The 22,067-nt window shown below is 43.1% G+C and overlaps 1 protein-coding gene and 3 long non-coding RNA genes across 5 annotated transcripts; all 4 read left to right on the forward strand.

Annotated features, from left to right (window-relative positions):
* The first annotated feature begins 51 nt into the window (after positions 1 to 51).
* On the forward strand, positions 52 to 5,481 carry LOC147839685 (uncharacterized). Of its 2 annotated transcripts, XM_088651279.1 has the most exons (10): positions 52 to 530; positions 629 to 685; positions 797 to 892; positions 985 to 1,167; positions 1,247 to 1,343; positions 1,436 to 1,509; positions 2,377 to 2,436; positions 2,547 to 2,705; positions 2,798 to 2,880; positions 3,073 to 3,153. In XM_088651279.1, exons 4-10 carry the CDS (start codon positions 991 to 993, stop codon positions 3,074 to 3,076), a joined length of 654 nt encoding a protein of 217 aa, XP_088507405.1. In that variant the 5' UTR covers positions 52 to 530; positions 629 to 685; positions 797 to 892; positions 985 to 990; the 3' UTR covers positions 3,077 to 3,153. The 2 variants fall into 2 exon arrangements, 1 of the variants encoding a protein (XP_088507405.1); XR_015514823.1 differs by lacking the exons at positions 52 to 530; positions 629 to 685; positions 797 to 892; ... (5 more) ...; positions 2,798 to 2,880; positions 3,073 to 3,153 and adding exons at positions 4,530 to 4,689; positions 4,790 to 4,846; positions 4,958 to 5,053; positions 5,146 to 5,326; positions 5,406 to 5,481.
* Positions 5,482 to 5,827: 346 nt separating this feature from the next.
* LOC147839687 (uncharacterized) lies at positions 5,828 to 14,393 on the forward strand. The gene is made up of 16 exons (XR_015514822.1): positions 5,828 to 5,926; positions 6,019 to 6,190; positions 6,289 to 6,348; positions 6,459 to 6,620; positions 6,719 to 6,775; positions 6,887 to 6,982; positions 7,076 to 7,268; positions 7,340 to 7,435; positions 7,528 to 7,699; positions 7,777 to 7,857; positions 7,968 to 8,126; positions 8,226 to 8,515; positions 13,486 to 13,581; positions 13,934 to 14,029; positions 14,128 to 14,209; positions 14,287 to 14,393. It is a non-coding gene; the product is annotated as an uncharacterized LOC147839687 (long non-coding RNA).
* Positions 14,394 to 14,702: 309 nt separating this feature from the next.
* Positions 14,703 to 18,615, forward strand: LOC147832787 (uncharacterized). Its single transcript, XR_015514825.1, has 10 exons — positions 14,703 to 14,873; positions 14,972 to 16,539; positions 16,637 to 16,693; positions 16,805 to 16,900; positions 16,993 to 17,127; positions 17,220 to 17,393; positions 17,473 to 17,568; positions 17,661 to 17,956; positions 18,034 to 18,192; positions 18,276 to 18,615. It is a non-coding gene; the product is annotated as an uncharacterized LOC147832787 (long non-coding RNA).
* Positions 18,616 to 19,467: 852 nt separating this feature from the next.
* Positions 19,468 to 22,002, forward strand: LOC147832788 (uncharacterized). Its single transcript, XR_015514826.1, has 5 exons — positions 19,468 to 20,922; positions 21,021 to 21,080; positions 21,191 to 21,359; positions 21,443 to 21,580; positions 21,707 to 22,002. It is a non-coding gene; the product is annotated as an uncharacterized LOC147832788 (long non-coding RNA).
* Positions 22,003 to 22,067: the final 65 nt, after the last annotated feature.

Genomic DNA, 22,067 nt, shown 5'->3' on the forward strand with positions numbered 1-22,067 from the left:
TGGTGGGCATAGATTGTTAGATGTCTTCTCTGTGGCTGTTATTTACATTTTAGGTAATGGAACCACAACAGATAGAAAAGGGAGACTCACAAGCGGAATGGTGAATATTTATTTGAAGAAGACTGGAGAACATTTGGTTTATTGTTGGAGATCAGTCAGTCAATAGAGCTCTGTTAGTCTTGTTTTTGTCTTTTGCAGATTAGACTGGGGCATGTGGAGAAATTGAAATCACACCTCAGGAATGACTGGAAATTGATGGTCAGGAACTCGTTTTAAAAATCAGATCAACAGGTGCATGGATGAAGGTCCTTCCAAGATACAAGAGTGGTGGTTGGTATAGATTGTTAAATAGGCCTTGTCTGTGTCAGGTTTTTCTTTTTCAGGTAATGGAGATAGAGCAGGCAGAAGAGGAGCCGGTAGGGTTTAGTTGGGGCTGTCTTTTTCTTTTGCAGGTTGAAGTGGAGCAGAAGGAGAACTCACAAGGGGGGAAAGGTGGAGACATACTTGAAGACATGGAGCTCAGGAAGCAGGTAGAACTGCTAGAATAAATTGAACAATGGATTTAGTTTCCAAAAAAAGTGTATTAACAATAATTAATGACTTGACATCTTTCTATTGTATTTTGCAGAATGGAATGGACCACATGGAGAAAAAGGGAATCACACACCTCAGCAATGACTGGATGGTCAGTATTTTATTTTTAAAAATCAGATTAACGGGTGAATTGATGGATGTCTTACCAACATACAAGTGTGGTGGTGAGTATGGATGGTTAATGTGGCCATGTCTGTGTCAGGTTTTTCTTTTTCAGATAATGGAGAGGTAGCAGAATAAGGGGACTCACAAGGGGAAAGGTGGAGATATACTTAAAGACCTGGAGCTCAGGAAGCAGGTAGAACTGATTGAACTGACTGAATAATGGAGTTAGTTTCCAAATAAGTGTATTAAGAATAATTAAATACTTGATTTCTTTCTCTTTGGCAGATTGGCATGGAGCATGTGGAGAAACGGAAACACACGAATGGGTGCATGGATGGATGTCCTTCCAAGAGGAAGGGGGTGGCGGTGGGCATAGACTGTTCGCTAGATGTCTTGTCTGCGGCAGTTATTTACATTGTAGGTAATGGAACCACAACAGACAGAAGAGGGAGACTCACAAGCGGAATGGTGAATATTTATCTGTTAAACACTAGAGAAAAAGAGTTGTGGTTGGTATAAATGGTCAATTAGGCCTTGTCTGTGTCAGGTTTTTCTTTTTCAGATAATTGAGAAAGAGCAGAAGAAGGAGATTCACAAGGGGAACGGTAGAGATATACTTGGAAGACCTGAAGCTCAGGAAGCAGGTAGAACTGATTGAACAGACTAAACAATGGAGTTAGAGTCCAAAGAAATGTATTTGGAATATTTCAATGCTTGATATCTTTCTCTTTGGCAGATTGGCCAAAGGAAACAGGGAAACACACGAATGGGTGCATGGATGGATGTCCTTCCAAGAGGAGGGGGCTGGTGGTGGGCATAGATTACAGTGAGATATATTTGAAGACCTGGAGTTTTGGAAGCAGGTAGAACTGCTTGAACAGCCTGAACAATGAAGTTAGTTACCAAAAAAGTGTGTTAAGAATAATTAAATACTTGATATCTTTCTTTTTGGCAGATTGGCATGGAGCATGTGGAGAAACAGGGAAACACATGGATGGGTGCATGGATGGATGTCCTTCCAAGAGGAAGGGGGTGGTGGTGGGCATAGACCGTTCGCTAGATGTCTTGTCTGTGGCAGTTATTTACATTGTAGGTAATGGAACCACAACAGACAGAAGAGGGAGACTCACAAGCGGAATGGTGAATATTTATCTGTTAAACACTAGAGAACAAGAGTTTTGGTTGGTATAAATGGTCAATTAGGCCTTGTCTGTGTCAGGTTTTTCTTTTTCAGGTAATGGAGAGAGAGCAGAAGAAGGACATTTACAAGGGGAACGGTAGAGATATACTTGAAGACCTGGAGCTCAGGAAGCAGGTAGAACTGATTGAACAGACTGAACAATGGAGTTAGAGTCCAAAGAAGTGTATTAGGAATGTTTAAATACTTGATATTTTTCTCTTTGGCAGATTGGCCAAAGGAAACAGGAAAACACACAAATTGATGCATGGATGGATGTCCTTCCAAGAGGAAGGAGGTGGTGGTGGGCATAGATTGTTAGATGTCTTCTCTGTGGCTGTTATTTACATTGTAGGTAATGGAACCACAACAGATAGAAGAGGGAGACTCACAAGCGGAATGGTGAATATTTATTTGAAGAACACTGGAGAACATTTGGTTTATTGTTGGAGAACAGTCAGCAAGTAGAGCTCTGTTAGTCTTGTTTTTGTTTTTTGCAGATTAGACTGGGGCATGTGGAGAAAAGGAAATCACACCTCAGGAATGACTGGAAATTGATGGTCAGGAACTTGTTTTAAAAATCAGATCAACAGGTGCATGGATGAACGTCCTTCCAAGATACAAGATTGGTGGTTGGTATAGATTGTTAAATAGGCCTTGTCTGTGTCAGGTTTTTCTTTTTCAGGTAATGGAGATAGAGCAGGCAGAAGAGGAGCCGGTAGGGTTTAGTTGGGGCTGTCTTTTTCTTTTGCAGGTTGAAGTGGAGCAGAAAGAGACTCACAAGGGGAAAGGTGGAGACATACTTGAAGACATGGAGCTCAGGAAGCAGGTACAACTGATCGAACAGGCTGAATAATGGAGTTAGTTTCCAAAAAAGTGAATTAAGAATAATTAAATACTGGATATCTTTCTCTTTGGCAGATTGGCATGGAGCATGTGGAGAAACAGGGAAACACACGGATGGGTGCATGGGTGGATGTCTCTCCAAGTGGAAGGGGGTTGCGGTGGGCATAGATTGTTCGCTTGATGTCTTGTCTGTAGTAGTTACATTGTAGGTAATGGAACCACAACAGACAGAAGAGGGAGACTCATAAGCGGAATGGTGAATATTTGTCTGTTAAACACTAGAGAACAAGAGTTGTCATTGGTATAAATGGTCATTTAGGCCTTGTCTTTGTCAGGTTTTTCTTTTTCAGTTAATGGAGAGAGAGCAGAAGAAGGAGATTCACAAGGGGAACGGTAGAGATATACTTGAAGACCTGGAGCTCAGGAAGCAGGTAGAACTGATTGAACAGACTGAACAATGGAGTTAGAGTCCAAACAAATGTATTAGGAATATTTAAATACTTGATATCTTTCTCTTTGGCAGATTGGTCAAAGGAAACAGGGAAACACACAAATTGGTGCATGGATGGATGTCCTTCCAAGAGGAAGGGGGTGGTGGTGGGCATAGATTGTTAGATGTCTTCTCTGTGGCTGTTATTTACATTGTAGGTAATGGAACCACAACAGATAGAAGAGGGAGACTCACAAGCGGAATGGTGAATATTTATCTGAAGAACACTGGAGAACATTTGGTTTATTGTTGGAGATCAGCCAGCAAGTAGAACTCTGTTAGTCTTGTTTTTGTCTTTTGCAGATTAGACTGGGGCATGTGGAGAAATGGGAATCACACCTCAGGAATGACTGGAAATTGATGGTCAGGAATTTGTTGTAAAAATCAGATCAACAGGTGCATGGATGAACGTCCTTCAAAGATACAAGAGTGGTGGTGAGTATGGATGGTTAATGTGGCCATGTCTGTGTCAGGTTTTTCTTTTTCGGATAATGGAGAGGTAGCAGAATAAGGGGACTCACAAGGGGAAAGGTGGAGATATACTTAGAGACCTGGAGTTTAGGAAGCAGGTAGAACTGATTGAACAGACTAAACAATGGAGTTAGTTTCCAAAAAAGTGTGTTAAGAATAATTAAATACTTGATTTCTTCCTCTTTGGCAGATTGGCATGGATCGTGGAGAAACAGGGAAACACACGGATGGGTGCATGGATGGATGTCCTTCCAAGAGGAAGGGGATGGTGGTGGGCATAGATTACAGTGAGATATACTTGAAGACCTGGAGCTCAGGAAGCAGGTAGAACTGATTGAACAGACTGAACAAGGGAGTAAGAGTCCAAAGAAATGTATTAGGAATATTTAAATACTTGATATCTTTCTCTTTGGCAGATTGGTCAAAGGAAACAAGGAAACACACAAATTGGTGCATGGATGGATGTCCTTCCAAGAGGAAGGGGGTGGTGGTGGGCATAGATTGTTAGATGTCTTCCCTATGGCTAATATTTACATTGTAGGTAATGGAACCACAACAGACAGACTCACAAGCGGAATGGTGAATTTTAATTGAAGAAGACTGGAGAACACTTGGTTTATTGCTGGAGATCAGTCAGTCAATAGAGCTCTGTTAGTCTTGTTTTTGTCTTTTGCAGATTAGACTGTGGCATGTGGAGAAAAGGAAATCATACCTCAGGAATGACTGGAAATTGATGGTCAGGAATTTGTTTTAAAAATCAGATCAACAGGTGCATGGGTGATTGTCCTTACAAGATACAAGAATGGTGGTTGGTCTAGATTGTTAAATAGGCCTTGTCTATGTCAGGTTTTTCTTTTTCTGGTAATGGAGATAGAACAGGCAGAAGAGGAGCCGTTAGGGTTTAGTTGGGGCTGTCTTTTTCTTTTGCAGGTTGAAGTGGAGCAGAAGGAGAACTCCCAAGAGGAAAGGTGGAGACATACTTGAAGATCTGGAGCTCAGGAAGCAGGTAGAAATGCTAGAACAGATTGAACAATGGATTTAGTTTCCCAAAAAAATGTTTTAACATTAATTAATGATTAATTACATCTTTCTATTGTATTTTGCAGAATGGAATGGACCACATGGAGAAAAAGGGAATCACACACCTCAGCAATGACTGGATGGTCAGTATTTTATTTTTAAAAATCAGACTAACGGGTGAATTGATGGATGTCTTACAAACATACAAGTGTGGTGGTGAGTATGGATGGTTAATGTGGCCATGTCTGTGTCAGGTTTTTCTTTTTCAGATAATGAAGAGGTAGCAGAATAAGGGGACTCACAAGGGAAAAGGTGGAAATACACTTATAGACCTGGAGCTCAGGAAGCAGGTACAACTGATTGAACAGGCTGAATAATGGAGTTAGTTTCCAAAAAAGTGTATTAAGAATAATTAAATACTTGATATTTTTACCTTTGGCAGATTGGCATGGAGCATGTGGAGAAACAGGGAAACACACGGATGGGTGCATGGGTAGATGTCTCTCCAAGACGAAGAGGGTGGCGGTGGGCATAGATTGTTCGCTAGATGTATTGTCTGTAGTAGTTACATTGTAGGTAATGGAACCACAACAGACAGAAGAGGGAGACTCACAAGCGGAATGGTGAATATTTGTCTGTTAAACACTAGAGAACAAGAGTTGTGGTTGGTATAAATGGTCAATTAGGCCTTGTCTGTGTCAGGTTTTTCTTTTTCAGTTAATAGAGAGAGCAGAAGAAGGAGATTCACAAGGGGAACGGTAGAGATATACTTGAAAACCTGGAGCTCAGGAAGCAGGTAGAACTGATTGAACAGACTGAACAATAGAGTTAGAGTCCAAAGAAATGTATTAGGAATATTTAAATGCTTGATATCTTTCTCTTTGGCAGATTGGCCAAAGGAAAAAGGGAAACACATGGATGGATGTCCTTCCAAGAGGAAGGGGGTGGTGGTGGGCATAGATTGTTAGATGTCTTCTCTGTGGCTGTTATTTACATTGTAGGTAATGGAACCACAACAGATAGAAGAGGGAGACTCACAAGCGGAATGGTGAATATTTGTCTGTTAAACACTAGAGAACAAGAGTTGTCATTGGTATAAATGGTCATTTAGGCCTTGTCTTTGTCAGGTTTTTCTTTTTCAGTTAATGAAGAGAGAGCAGAAGAAGGAGATTCACAAGGGGAACGGTAGATATATACTTAAAGACCTGAAGCTCAGGAAGCAGGTAGAACTGATTGAACAGACTGAACAATGGAGTTAGAGTCCAAACAAATGTATTAGGAATATTTAAATACTTGATATCTTTCTCTTTGGCAGATTGGTCAAAGGAAACAAGGAAACACACAAATTGGTGCATGGATGGATGTCCTTCCAAGAGGAAGGGGGTGGTGGTGGGCATAGATTGTTAGATGTCTTCTCTGTGGCTGTTATTTACATTGTAGGTAATGGAACCACAACAGATAGAAAAGGGAGACTCACAAGCGGAATGGTGAATATTTATTTGAAGAAGACTGGAGAACATTTGGTTTATTGTTGGAGATCAGTCAGTCAATAGAGCTCTGTTAGTCTTGTTTTTGTCTTTTGCAGATTAGACTGGGACATGTGGAGAAATTGAAATCACACCTCAGGAATGACTGGAAATTGATGGTCAGGAACTCGTTTTAAAAATCAGATCAACAGGTGCATGGATGAAGGTCCTTCCAAGATACAAGAGTGGTGGTTGGTATAGATTGTTAAATAGGCCTTGTCTGTGTCAGGTTTTTCTTTTTCAGGTAATGGAGATAGAGCAGGCAGAAGAGGAGCCGGTAGGGTTTAGTTGGGGCTGTCTTTTTCTTTTGCAGGTTGAAGTGGATCAGAAGGAGAACTCACAAGGGGGGAAAGGTGGAGACATACTTGAAGACATGGAGCTCAGGAAGCAGGTAGAACTGCTAGAATAGATTGAACAATGGATTTAGTTTCCAAAAAAAGTGTATTAACAATAATTAATGACTTGACATCTTTCTATTGTATTTTGCAGATTGGAATGGACCACATGGAGAAAAAGGGAATCACACACCTCAGCAATGACTGGATGGTCAGTATTTTATTTTTAAAAATCAGATTAACGGGTGAATTGATGGATGTCTTACCAACGTACAAGTGTGGTGGTGAGTATGGATGGTTAATGTGGCCATGTCTGTGTCAGGTTTTTCTTTTTCAGATAATGGAGAGGTAGCAGAATAAGGGGACTCACAAGGGGAAAGGTGGAGATATACTTAAAGACCTGGAGTTTTGGAAGCAGGTAGAACTGCTTGAACAGACTGAACAATGAAGGTAGTTTCCAAAAAAAGTGTGTTAAAAATAATTAAATACTTGATATCTTTCTCTTTGGCAGATTGGCATGGAGCATGTGAAGAAACAGGGAAACACACAGATGGGTGCATGGATGAATGTCCTTCCAAGAGGAAGCGGGTGGCGGTGGGCATAGATTGTTCGCTAGATGTCTTGTCTGCGGCAGTTATTTACATTGTAGGTAATGGAACCACAACAGACAGAAGAGGGAGACTCACAAGCGGAATGGGGAATATGTATCTGTTAAACACTAGAGAACAAGAGTTGTGGTTGGTATAAATCGTCAATTAGGCCTTGTCTGTGTCAGGTTTTGGTTTTTCAGGTAATGGAGAGAGAGCAGAAGAAGGAGATTCACAAGGGGAACGGTAGAGATATACTTGAAGACCTGGAGCTCAGGAAGCAGGTAGAACTGATTGAACAGACTGAACAATGAAGTTAGAGTCCAAAGAAATGTATTAGGAATATTTAAATACTTGATATCTTTCTCTTTGGCAGATTGGTCAAAGGAAACAGGGAAACACACAAATTGGTGCATTGATGGATGTCCTTCCAAGAGGAAGGGGGTGGTGGTGGGCATAGATTGTTAGATGTCTTCTCTGTGGCTGTTATTTACATTGTAGGTAATGGAACCACAACAGATAGAAGAGGGAGACTCACAAGCGGAATGGTGAATATTTATTTGAAGAACACTGGAGAACACTTTGTTTAATGCTGGAGATCAGCCAGCCAATAGAGCTCTGTTAGTCTTGTTTTTGTCTTTTGCAGATTAGACTGGGGCATGTGGAGAAATGGGAATCACACCTCAGGAATGACTGGAAATTGATGGTCAGGAACTTGTTTTAAAAATCAGATCAACAAGTGCATGGATGAACGTCCTTCCAAGATACAAGATTGGTGGTTGGTATAGATTGTTAAATAGGCCTTGTCTGTGTCAGGTTTTTCTTTTTCAGGTAATGGAGATAGAGCAGGCAGAAGAGGAGCCAGTAGGGCTTAGTTAGGGCTGTCTTTTTCTTTTGCAGGTTGAAGTGGAGCAGAAGGAGACTCAGAAGGGGAAACGTGGAGACATACTTGAAGACCTGGAGCTCAGGAAGCAGGTAGAACTGCTTGAACAAATTGAACAATGGATTTAGTTTCCAAAAAAAGTGTATTAACATAAAAATAATGACTTGACATCTTTCTATTGTATTTTGCAGAATGGAATGGACCACATGGAGAAAAAGGGAATCACACACCTCAGCAATGATTGGATGGTCAGCAATTTATTTTTAAAAATCAGATTAACGCGTGAATTGATCAATGTCTTACCCATGTCACGGGTAGAAGAAGGAGTGAACTCAAGTGCAGAACACAGTGTTTATTAAGGAGAAAGTCTTTGCAAAGGAACAAAAAACCCAATCGGGTGAGTGCCGGGGGAGTGCCGTGGAAAACAGTACAGAAACAAACGGGAGACTCGTTCACTGGCAGCCCTGGACACAAATATGGGGTGAGTAACAGACCGTTATACACACACACCAACGACAACAGACTGACAAACATGAAGGGAAATGATGTGCTATAAGTAGGAACAAAGGGATGAGAAACAGGTGGAGCGAATCACTCTGATGACCTGTGAATACTAGAAAAGCAGGTGACTGAAGGTAATCTGTAACATAGAACTGGAGAGAGTGAGAACACAAGGTACGGTGACAGTACCCTCTCCCTCAAGAACGCCCCCTGGCGTTCCCTGAAGACTCACCATGGGTCTGATGAAACTGATCAATGAGAGAGCGGTCCAGAATGTCCCGAGCTGGGATCCAACACCTCTCCTCCGGGCCATACCCCTTCCAGTCTACCAGATATTGATACCCTCTGCCCCTCCTCCTCACGTCCAGCAGCCGGCGCACTGTGTACGTGAGTGTACCCTCAACTAGTCTGGGAGGTGGAGGAACAGAGGTCAAAGGCTGTAGGGGGGAGCGAAAAACGGGCTTAATTTTAGACACATGGAAAACCGGGTGAATGTTTTTAAACTGAGGGCTTAATTTGAGTCGAACTGACACTGGACTAAGGACCTTGACGATGGTGAAAGGTCCAATGAATTTAGGTCCCAATTTACGTGAGGGAAGTCTGAGAGGAATATCCTTAGAGGACAACCAGACTTTCTGACCACACACGTAAAGAGGGGGTACGGAACAGTGGCGATCCGCAGATGCCTTGTTTCTGTCGCCAGTCCGGATAAGGGCTTTCCTGGCAAGCCTTCATGTTTGGAGACATCTCTGAATGAATGCCTGGGCAGAGGGAACAATGGCATCTGGTTCTTGAGAAGGGAATAGAGGGGGTTGGTAGCCTAAGCAGCACTGGAAGGGAGACAAACCCGTAGACGAGACCGGGAAGGAGTTATGCGCATATTCGACCATGGTTAATCTGGAAGACCAAGACGACGGTTCCTCGGACGCAACACAACGCAGGACCCTCTCCAGTTCCTGATTAGCTCGCTCGGCCTGGCCGTTAGTCTGTGGGTGGTACCCTGAAGAAAGGCTAGCGGTCGCCCCCAGCTGTCGGCAGAATTATGCCCAAAATTTTGACACAAATTGGGGACCCCTGTATGAAACCACGTCAACCTGGAGGCCATGAATACGGAAGACGTGGTCCAAGACAATGGCTGCTGTCTCCCTCGCTGAAGGTAATTTGGGGAGGGGTACAAAGTGTGCCGCCTTCAAAATCTGTCCACCACAGTGAGGACTACTGAATTGCCACTGGATGGGGTTAACCCAGTGTCAAAGTCCATCGCTATGTGTGACCAGTTTTGCGAAGGGATGGGCAGTGGCCGGAGAAGCCCTGCTGGGGGTCGATTCGAGCCTTTAGCTACTGCACAGACCGGACAAGCCAATATAAACCGACGAGTGTCCCGCGCCATCGATGGCCACCAGAACCGTTGCTTAATTAACCCCGTGGTGCGATCTGCTCCTGGGTGGCAGGCTAGCTCCGACCCCACTGTAAAACCTTGGTCCGGACCGACTCAGGCACGTATAGCAGATTACTGGGACATTTGGTGGGCGTGGCGATCATACAAAGAGCCTTACGGACTACAGACTCTACCTCCCAAGTTACCCCTGCAACCACACGTTCAGGTGGCAGGACAGCAACTGGAAGGGTGGGTCTGGCCTCGCCCTCACCAAGACGTGATAGGGCGTCGGCTTTTCCATTCTTAGATCCCGGGCGATAAGAAATATGAAAATCAAACCGGCCAAAGAATAGTGCCCAACGAGCCTGACGAGAATTGAGACGTTTGGCTGATCTAATGTATTCTAGATTTTTATGGTCGGACCAGACCACAAAAGGAACCCCCGATCTTTCTAACCTGTGACGCCACTCACCCAATGCCAACCTGACAGCCAGTAACTCCCTGTTCCCGATGTCGTAAATTCGTTCCGAAGGTGTTAATCGATGGGAAAAGTAAGCGCAGGGGTGTATTCTGCCGTCCGACGAGGACCGTTGGGATAAAATAGCTCCCACACCTACTTCTGACGCATCCACCTCCACCACAAACTGACGAGATGGGTCTGGATTACTTAAAATAGGTGCAGAAATGAAACATCTCTTTAATTCAGAAAAGGCTGTCTAAGCCTGGGGTGACCACTCAAATCGCTTGTGGATAGAAGTAAGATTAGTCAGAGGAGCAACCTGACTAAAATTGCGAATGAACCGCCTGTAAAAATTGGCAAACCCTAGAAATCGCTGGACCGCCTTGCGACTGTCTTGGGTGGGCCAATCTGCAACTGCTTTCACTTTGGCAGGATTCATTCGCACTCCTTCGGGCGACAGAACAAACCCCAGGAACGAAACCGACTGTGTATGGAAGTCACACTTCTCCACCTTGGCGAAGAGACGATTCTCCAGCAGCCGCTGAAGCACCCGCCTGACATGCTGGACATGTTCCCGTTCATTCTGGGAAAAAATCAGAATATCATCAAGGTAAACAAACACAAAACGATTTACCATGTCCCTGAGCACGTCATTGACGAGTGCTTGGAAAACCGCAGGTGAATTGGAGAGCCCAAAGGGCATAACGAGATATTCAAAATGACCAGTAGGGGTGTTAAAGGCGGTCTTCCATTCGTCCCCCTGCCTAATCCGAACTAGGTGGTAGGCATTGCGGAGGTCTAACTTTGTGAAGATGGTTGCTCCCTGCAGGAGTTCGAAGGCCGATGACATCAGTGGCAAAGGATAACGATTCTTTACAGTGATGTCATTCAGCCCCTGATAATCTATGCAGGGACGCAAGGAACCATCCTTCTTCTCCACAAAAAAAACCCCCGCCCCAGCTGGAGAGGAAGAGGGACGTATAATACCTGCTGCTAGAGAATCATGGATGTACTTCTCCATGGCCTCCCTCTCAGGTTTAGACAGAGAGTATAAACGCCCCCTAGGTGGAGAAGTGCCAGGTAACAGATCAATAGCACAGTCGTACGGGCGGTGCGGAGGGAGAGATGAAGCCCGGGACTTACTGAACACAGCTCTCAGATCATGGTAAACGACAGGTACGCCAGTTAGGTTCACTTCCTCCTGCAACATAGAAAGAGAAGAAAGGGGAGAACAAGCAGAGCCAAGACAATGAGACAAACAATAGGAACTCCAAGAGGATACAGAGCTAAGAGTCCAATCAATCTGTGGATTGTGCTTAACTAGCCATGTGTGACCCAAAACAAGGGGAGCAGTGGGAGAGTGAATGAGGAGAAACTGTAACTGCTCCACGTGATTGCCTGAAAGTGTAAGAGTGAGGGGAATGGTGCAGTTGGTGATATCAGCCAGGTGAGAGCCGCAAAGTGTTTTGGCTGAAATGGGGTTGTCCAGGACGATCATAGAAACACCCAGCCGCTTGGCTAAGTCTAAGTCCATAAAGTCCCCTTCAGCTCCTGAATCGATTAAAGCAGACACCTGTTTAATGGAACTCTTAACATGTATCCAGGCTTGGAGAGACGCCCGGCCACCAGACAGTGCACGTATATTTGTGGCACTCACCGTCAAACTGCCCTTCGCAGGCTTACGCCGCTCTCTGATAGGGCAAGAGGCCACCTGATGCCCCGCCTCCCCGCAGTAGAGGCAGAGACGTTTGGAAATGCGGAAGCGACGCTCCGTCGCTGACAAGCGGGCTCTTCCGATCTGCATCGGCTCCTCCTCCGAGAACCCCGACTGCTGTGGCATGACCACCTCAAGCGCCCCGGTGTTCCTTGGAGAAAACTCTTCGACTCCGCCTCTGCGATGACGCGCTCTGAGAGTGATTCGGTTGTCGACCCGGATGGCGAGATCGACGAGTCCGTCGAGAGTGGATGGCAGCTCGAGCGAGAAGATCTCGTCCTTGATATACTCTGCCAGGCCGTGAAGAAAGTGGTCCCATTGGGCTTTGGCATTCCAACCGCTGCTCGCCGCCAGGGTACGGAACTCGATGGAGTAATCCGCCACCGAACGCTCCGCTTGTTAAAGCGCCGTTAGCGCCCTCGCTGCTTCGGTCTGCAGCGGGGAGCGGTCGAATACCTTCTTCAGTTTGTCAGAGAAGGCCTTGAAGGAATTACAGCACGCATCTTTGTTGTCCCACATAGCCGTTCCCCATTCTTTGGCCCGGCCGATCAGGAGAGTTATCGTGAAAGCCACCTTGGAAGTCTCTGTGGGAAAACAAGATGGCTGGAGCGAGAATGTGAGGGAGCACTGGGAAAGAAACGATCGACAGGAATCGGGCTCACCAGAGTAAGCGGCGGGTGGATTAAGCCGGGGTTCAGCCTGTCGTGGAGTAGTTATCCTCTCTTCCGGCGTGGGGTTCGCCGGGGGATCCGGGGAAGCCGCTGGAGGGTTCGGGAGAGCGAGCTGTAGCTAATCGAGGCGCCCGGCGAGCGCGACCAGCTGTTGGGACACCTCCGCAAAAGCTTGGTGGGAGGCAGCGATCTCCTCTTGTTGTCGACCCAGTAATGCGCCCTGTTGGGCGAGCGCTCGGCAAATGTCGACATCCTCTGCTGAGTCCATGCTTTGGTCAGTCTGTTCCTGTCACGGGTAGAAGAAGGAGTGAACTCAAGTGCAGAACACAAAGTGTTTATTAAGGAGAAAGTCTTTGCAAAGGAACAAAAAACCCAATCGGGTGAGTGCCGGGGGAGTGCCGTGGAAAACAGTCCAGAAACAAACGGGAGACTCGTTCACTGGCAGCCCTGGACACAAATATGGGGTGAGTAACAGACCGTTATACACATACACCAACGATAACAGACTGACAAACATGAAGGGAAATGACGTGTTATAAATAGGAACAAAGGGATGAGAAACAGGTGGAGCGAATCACTCCGATGACCTGTGAATACTAGAAAAGCAGGTGACTGAAGGTAATCTGTAACATAGAACTGGAGAGAGTGAGAACACAAGGTACAGTGACAACCAACATACAAGTGTGGTGGTGAGTATGGATGGTTAATGTTGCCATGTCTGTGTCAGGTTTTTCCTTTTCAGATAATGGAGAGGTAGCAGAATAAGGTGACTCACAAGGGGAAAGGTGGAGATATACTTAAAGACCTGGAGCTCAGGTAACAGGTACAACTGATTGAACAGGCTGAATAATGGAGTTAGTTTCCAAAAAAGTGTATTATGTATAATTAAATACTTGATATCTTTCTCTTTGGCGGATTGGCATGGAGCATGTGGAGAAACAGGGAAACACACGGATGGGTGCATGGATGGATGTCCTTCTAAGAGGAAGGGGGTTGCGGTGGGCATAGATTGTTTGCTAGATGTCTTGTCTGTGAAAGTTGCATTGTAGGTAATGGAACCACAACAGACTGAAGAGGGAGACTCATAAGAGGAATGGTGAATATTTATCTGTTAAACACTAGAGAACAAGAGTTGTGGTTGTTATAAATGGTCAATTAGACCTTGGCTGTGTCAGGTTTTTCTTTTTCAGGTAATGGAGAGAGAGCAGAAGAAGGAGATTCACAAGGGGAACGGTAGAGATATACTTGAAGACCTGGAGCTCAGGAAGCAGGTAGAACTGATTGAACAGACTGAACAATGGATTTAGTTCCCAAAAAAAGTGTATTAATGTTAATTAATGACTTGACATCTTTCTATTGTATTTTGCAGAATAAAATGAACCACATGGAGAAAAAGGGAATCACACACCTCAGCAATGACTGGATTTTATTTTTAAAAGTCAGATTAACGGGTAAATTGATGGATGTCTTACCAACATACAAGTGTGGTGGTGAGTATGGATGGTTAATGTGACCATGTCTGTGTCAGGTTTTTCTTTTTCAGATAATGGAGAGGTAGCAGAATAAGGGGACTCACAAGGGGAAAGGTGGAGATATACTTAAAGACCCGGAGCTCAGGAAGCAGGCACAACTGATTGAACAGAATGAACAATGGAGTTACATTTCAAAAAAGTGTATTAAGAATAATTAAATACTTGATTTCTTTCTCTTTGGCAGATTGGCATGGAGGATGTGGAGAAACAGGGAAACACACAAATGGGTGCATGGATGGATGTCCTTCCAAGAGGAAGGGGGTGGTGGTGGGCATAGATTACAGTGAGATATAATTGAAGACCTGGAGCTCAGGAAGCAGGTAGAACTGATTGAACAGACTGAACAATGGAGTTAGAGTCCAAATAAATGTATTAGGAATATTTAAATACTTGATATCTTTCTCTTTGGCAGATTGGCCAAAGGAAACAGGGAAACACACACATTGGTGCATGGATGGATGTCCTTCAAAGAGCAGGGGGTGGTGGTGGGCATAGATTGTTAGATGTCTTCTCTGTGGCTGTTATTTACATTGTAGGTAATGGAACCACAACAGATAGAAGAGGGAGACTCACAAGCGGAATGGTGAATATTTATTTGAAGAACACTGGAGAACATTTGGTTTATTGTTGGAGAACAGTCAGCAAGTAGAGCTCTGTTAGTCTTGTTTTTGTCTTTTGCAGATTAGACTGGGGAATGTGGAGAAATGGGAATCACACCTCAGGAATGACTGAAAATTGATGGTCAGGAATTTGAAAAATCATGGATGAACGTCCTTCCAAGATACAAGAGGGGTGTTTGGTATAGATGGTTAAAGAGCCCATAATATACATTAAATAGGGTCATATTTTGGTTGTAAGTGTCTCCAACAACAGTCTAATATGCATGCAAGGTCAAAAAACACTTTCATGGTCTTATAATCTGCATTTATTTTTACCTAATTATTCCAGCTACTCCCGTATGAATCGTCTAGTGATTCATTTGTTCCCAAACCCCTCCTTAGCGCGAAGCTAATCTGCGCTGATTGGACCAAAGACAGTCTGTTGCGATTGGTTGACACTGACTGCTTTCAGCCAGAGACAGAGTGAAATCCCCAGCAGCAAATCAACAATATAAAAGTAGTCACAGTGCATACACGCTCTATAGTGTAAGGCGTGGATTTAGCTGCCAGTGGGTGAATGTAAATACAGACGATGGACTTGAAAATACAGACTAACTATTTTATTGAGCAAAAAGTCTAAGAACTGGCGAGGAGATTTCTTAGCTTGTCACACTCTCTCTGCTCTTTTCACAGACACACACACACACATACACACAACCCTCCTCCGGACGGCAATGCACGCGCACACACACATACACACATTACCCTCCTCTACGGAACGTAAACAAAGCGGCACGCGTCGCATTTTTAACGTGGCTTTGCACGCGATATGAGAATATAGCGAGTTAACCTGATACTGTACACGCGGTTATAAGTAACAGATCACAACTAAATGCATTTGCAAGCTAGAGTAAATGAGGCAACAACTTTAATTGCACGTACTTACACTTGAGAAATGGAGGAAGAAATTGATCCATGTCCTGACATGTCCATCAGCACTCTTTACTGATCCTTCCATTAACAAACAGCTGAAGTATTGAAGTATTCTTTGTAGCATGTAGTTTCCAGAAGTTTCCAGTAGTTACCAACTGCACAAGGGTTATAATGCTGAGGTTTCATCTCTGGGTAGAGACTCAATAATATCCATCTGCAGTGTGACTTCAATCGACCGGCATGTTTGTGTGTGTGTGGGTTTCTGTGTTAGAGGGCGGGGCTGCAGGTTTCAAATCTCCCGGGTTTGCACGTGCGCGTGAATAACTTGGTTTCGTTAGTATGTCATGGCGAAACACCTAATGACTCGTTATCAAGATGACTCGTTTGAAGCACTATGAGTCGACTCTTTTATAGATGAATCAACAGTTTTAAACACTCTACACTTGCAGATTTAAGCCTTAGCTGGATATTTCACTTCACTTAGAGCTGTGTTACTACATGAAAGGGCATTTTCAAAAACACATACTATGGGCTCTTTAAATAGGCCTTGTCTGTGTCAGGTTTTTCTTTTTCAGGTAATGGAGATAGAGCAGGCAGAAGAGGAGCCGGTAGGGTCTAGTAAGGGCTTTCTTTCTTTTGCAGGTTGAAGTGGAGCAGAAGGAGACTCACAAGATGAAAGGTGAAGACATACTAGAAGACCTGGAGCTCAGGAAGCAGGTAGAACTGCTTAAACAGATTGAACAATGGATTTAGTTTCCAAAAAAGTGTATTAACATTAATTAATGACTTGACAACTTTCTATTGTATTTTGCAGAATAAAATGCACCACATAAAGAAAAAGGGAATCACACACCTCAGCAATGACTGGATGGTCAGCAATTTATTTTTAAAAGTCAGATTAAAGGGTGAATTGATGGATGTCTTACCAACATACAAGTGTGGTGGTGAGTATGGATGGTTAATGTGGCCATGTCTGTGTCAGGTTTTTCTTTTTCAGATAATGGAGAGGTAGCAGAATAAGGGGACTCACAAGGGGAAAGGTGGAGATATACTTAAAGACCTGGATCTCAGGAAGCAGGTGGAACTGATTGGACTGACTGAAAAATGGAGTTAGTTTCCAAAAAAGCGTATTACGTATAATTAAATACTTAATATCTTTCTCTTTGGCAGATTGGCATGCAGCATGTGGAGAAACAGGGAAACACACGAATGGGTGCATGGATGGATGCCCTTCCAAGAGGAAGTGGTGGTGCTGGGCATAGATTACAGTGAGATATATTTGAAGACCTGGAGTTTAGGAAGCAGGTAGAACTGCTTGAACAGACTGAATAATGGAGTTAGATTCCAAAAAAGTGTGTTAAGAATAATTAAATACTTGATTTCTTTCTCTTTGGCAGATTGGCATGTAACAGGGAAAACACACGGATGGGTGCATGGATGGATGTCCTTCCAAGAGGAAGGGGGTGGCGGTGGGCATAGACTGTTCGCTAGATGTCTTGTTTGTGCCAGTTATTTACATTGTAGACAATGGAACCACAACAGACAGAAGAGGGAGACTCACAAGCGGAATGGTGAATATTTATCTGGTAAACACTAGAGAACAAGAGTTGTGGTTGGTATAAATGGTCAATTAGGCCTTGTCTTTGTCAGGTTTTGGTTTTTCAGGTAATGAAGAGAGAGCAGAAGAAGGAGATTCTCAAGGGGAATGGTAGCGATATACTTGAAGACCTGGAGCTCAGGAAGCAGGTAGAACTGATTGAACAGACTAAACAATGGAGTTAGAGTCCAAAGAAATGTATTAGGAATTTTTAAATATTTGATATCTTTCTCTTTGGCAGATTGGCCAAAGGAAACAGGGAAACACACCAATTGGATGTCCTTCCAGGAGGAAAGGGGGTGGTGGTGGGCATAGATTGTTAGATGTCTTGTTTGTGGCTGTTATTTACATTGTAGGTAATGGAACCACAACAGATAGAAGAGGGAGACTCACAAGCGGAATGGTGAATATTTATTTGAAGAAGACTGGAGTACATCTTTGCAGATTAGACTGGGGCATGTGGAGAAATGGAAATCATACCTCAGGAATGACTGGAAATTGATGGCCAGGAATTTGTTTTAAAAATCAGATCAACAGGTGCATGGATGGATGACCTTCCAAGATACAAGATTGGTGGTTGGTATAGATGGTTAAATTAGTCTTGTCTGTGTCAGGTTTTTCTTTTTCAGGTAATGGAGATAGAGCAGGCAGAAGAGGAGCCGGTAGGGTTTAGTTGGGGCTGTCTTTTTCTTTTGCAGGTTGAAGTGGAGCAGAAGAAGACTCACAAGGGGAAAGGTGGAGACATACTTGAAGACCTGGAGCTCAGGAAGCAGGTAGAACTGATTGTACAATAAGTTTAGTTTTCAAAGAAATGTATTGAGATTAAGTAAATACTTGATATCTTTCTTTTTGGCAGATTGGCATGGAGCATGTGAAGAAACAGGGAAACATACGAATTGGTGCATGGATGGATGTCCTTCCAAGAGGAAGGGGTAGTGGTGGGCATACTGTAAATTGTTAGATGTCTTGTCTGTGGCAGTTATTTACATTGTAGGTAATGGAACCACAACAGAAAGAAGAGGGAGACTCACAAGCGGAATGGTGAATATTTATCTGAAGAACACTGGAGAACATCTGGTATATTGCTGGAGATCAGCCAGCAAGTAGAGCTCTTTTAGTCTTGTTTTTTGTCTTTGCAGATTAAACTGGGGCATGTGGAGAAATGGGAATCACACCTCAGAAATGACTGCAACCTGATGATCTGGTCAGGTCTTTCCTAAATGGATGTTTGGATGAATGAATGAAAAAATAGATGTCCTTCCAAGAGGAAGGGGGTGGTGGTGGGCATAGATTGTTAGATGTGTTCTCTATGGCTGTTATTTACATTGTAGGTAATGGAACCACAGCAAACAGAAGAGGGAGACTCACAAGCGGAATGGTGAATATTTATCTGAAGAACACTGGAGAACATTTGGTTTATTGCTGGAGATCAGTCAGCCAATAGAGCTCTGTTAGTCTTGTTTTTCTCTTTTGCAGATTAGACTGGGGCATGTGGAGAAATGGGAATCACACCTCAGGAATGACTGGAAATTGATGGAAAAAAATTGATATAAAAATCAGATCAACGGGTGCATGGATGAATGTCCTTCCAAGGTACAAGAGTAGTGGTTGGTATAGAGGCTTAATTGACCCTTCGCTAAACCACACCCAAAAACCGCCACCCACAATTGTGGCTTAGCAATCGTAGCTATACGCTGGAGCTTTGTCAAGCTTTCGACCGAGGGAAACAAGCCAAAGCGCTGTGCATATGGATTTTGCAAATCTGATACCTGGTTTCCTTAAAGTTTGGACAGGGTGGTGGAACTTTTACCCTTTTTATAACCTAAAACCCAAGGGGAGAAATGCCAGCGTGGATCAAGCTATTTGAGTGGCGCTAAAGGAGCGGAGCTTAGTTGGTTTTTGTTTTGATATTCCTGACACATTCAGTGATAGACTGCAATAACTCACACACCTCTTACCCTTGTAGGGTCCAGCCAGTTGGTTCAATGACGGTATCCAATGGTGGATGAAGGTTCACTGCATGTTCGGTCTTTCCAGTGCACAATGTTGATTTATATTAAACTTAACTCATATCTGACTCCAATTTTAGTATGAGGTGGTTTAGAATATTAATATATTTATCCTCGTTTTATCTGACTCCAATTATAAAACATTGAGAAGATTATTTTGTTTCCTTTCACATTATTTTAGATTATGATTGAATATTCTTTTGATTTGTTATTATACCTTATTCTCATTTACTCAGATTCCGATAGCATCTCGAGTCTTGCACCGGCCGGGTATACAATCTCTTAATACAAGCTTGTCAGTCTTGGTCATTAAACAGAGGCGATTAACCACTCTCCTAAAAAGGCAGAACCCTACTTACTCAATTTAGGAGATTTTTATGTGGTCCCCATAGATCTGTTATCTACTTAATCAAGATTGTAGATGAAGGCCTAAATATCCACATTTAAAGTAGTTTCAACAATATTTTGTTGTTCTAAATAGTTGGCCTTTTACAGTCCAAGTATACATGAATAAATGCCAATTTGTTAGTCGGATCTCTACAAACATTGTATAGCGTGCCACGCTGCTCCGTCTAACATGTTTTAGTCCGTTACTAACCTGTACAGTGGCTTGTAGTGCTATGGACAACAACATTTATCAGTGATAATAACACGAGGTTTGAATAATTCAAAACATAATTTATTAGTCAGGTAAATGTATTATGCCAAATTCAATCAGTCAATTCATAAACGATCAATACAAAACATCAAATTATCAAAGATAAATCCAAGATTAAAAGATGCATTCCTGACTTTTTACATAACGTGTAAATTTTACATAACGTGGAGCCTGGGCTCCATGTTATGGGCTGATCTAGGTAAGCAGAATCGCGCTGAGTCTTTCTTAAACCTTACCTTAAATAATCCAATAATTCCCTCAAGGAAGGGGGTGTGTGTATATAAAAGTCACACCCTTCACAGTGGTTCAAAAGATGCCTGAAGTTATATATTTATTGTTCTGATTATGTCTATTTCTGAGAGAATGAGACCATTGTACCAATCGCACTGAGACATTTCAAATGATATCAAACATGATAGTTAAAGTCAGTTTGGTTAATCTAGAACATTAAATGACCATATGTGTGAGTTGGGGGGATGAAGCTGAGTTTCAGCATACTCAGATGCAAATGCAGCAGGAACTGGTTTTTCCCGCATTCCCCCTTGCTGGGTTGTGAAGTTACCAGTCTCTGTTTTCAGCTCATGTTTTGAATTGTCAAAGATATCAGAATATTTGCAATATTTCAACTCTTACACCCTAAACAGATCTAAACTGTGTTTCCTACAAAAACACAAAGCAGGTTATGTTTCACAGCTGTCTTTTTGTTTTTTCCGCTTCCGAAGAAGGGGGTGGTGGTGGGCATAGATTGTTTGCTAGATGTCTTGTCTGTGGCTGTTATTTACATTGTAGGTAATGGAACCACAACAGATAGAAGAGGGAGACTCACAAGCGGAATGGTGAATATTTATTTGAAGAACACTGGAGAACATTTGGTTTATTGTTGGAGATCAGTCAGCAAGTAGAGCTCTGTTAGTCTTGTTTTTGTCTTTTGCAGATTAGACTGGGGCATGTGGAGAAATGGGAATCACACCTCAGGAATGACTGGAAATTGATGGTCAGGAATTTCTTTCAAAAATCAGATTGACAGGTGCATGGATGGAAGTCTTTCCAAGATACAAGAGTGGTGGTTGGTATAGATGGTTACTTAGGCCTTGTCTGTGTCAGGTTTTTCTTTTTCAGGTAATAGAGAGAGAAAGAGAGCAAGCAGGCAGACGAGGAGCCTGTAGGGTTTTGTTGGGGCTTTCTTTGTCTTTTGCAGGTTGAAGTTGAGTAGAAGGACAATCACAAGGGTAAAGGTGGAGATATACTTGAAGACCTAGAGCTTAATAAGCAGGTAGAACTGATTAAACAATGGAGTTAGTTTTTAAAGAAATGTATTGAGATTAATTAAAGACCTAATATCTTTCTGTTTCACAGATTGGCATGGAGTATGTGGAGAAAGAGGGAAACACACGGATAGGTGCATGGATGGATGACCTTCCAAGAGGAAGGGGGTGGTGGTGGGCATAGATTGTTAGATAGAGTTCTTGTTTGTGGCAGTTATTTACATTGTAGGTAATGGAACCAAAACAGACAGAATCGGGAGACTCACAAGCAGAAAGTGGCTGTTATTTACATTGCAGATGTTATGGGTTTGTGATTGGTTCGTTCTGTTTCCTGGTCTTTGCTTTTTCTTAATAGGTGTCTTATGGTGCAGCAGGTGCGGCTAATCTTCTGGCTTATTTAAGGAGCTTCCAATATGTGTTTGGGAGACTGCTTTGAAGGGTCATCTTTTCGTTTGACTTCCTTTGACTTGATCACCGCATATATTTTTTTTCAATTATGTGAACTTTGCTCCTATGTAATTTGTTGTTTTGGGCGTCATGTTATGTTAGACATATAGTTTAGTTACTGTGTTACCCCTTTGCCCTTTATTTTATTTTATCATTTGGTCTATTTGTAACCTTTAAATATCTTTTTGCATGTTTGTAGTCAAATTGGTTTGGGTTTCCTTCATTTTGTTGTGTGCTTAAGCCGGCATGTAACACAGGTAATGGAACCA

The sequence above is a fragment of the Danio rerio genome, chromosome 18, assembly GCF_052040795.2.
Source record: "Danio rerio strain M-AB ecotype USA chromosome 18, GRCz13ab, whole genome shotgun sequence".
NCBI classification, from domain to species: Eukaryota; Metazoa; Chordata; class Actinopteri; order Cypriniformes; family Danionidae; genus Danio; species Danio rerio.

Coding starts and splice junctions, on each gene's coding strand:
- LOC147839685 (XM_088651279.1), top strand. CDS start 991: ATGGAGCATGTGGAGAAACGGAAACACACGAATGGGTGCATGGATGGA. Junction 1,168..1,246: donor GGAGACTCACAAGCGGAATG/GTGAATATTTAT, acceptor TGTCTGTGTCAG/GTTTTTCTTTTTCAGATAAT. Junction 1,344..1,435: donor ACCTGAAGCTCAGGAAGCAG/GTAGAACTGATT, acceptor TCTCTTTGGCAG/ATTGGCCAAAGGAAACAGGG.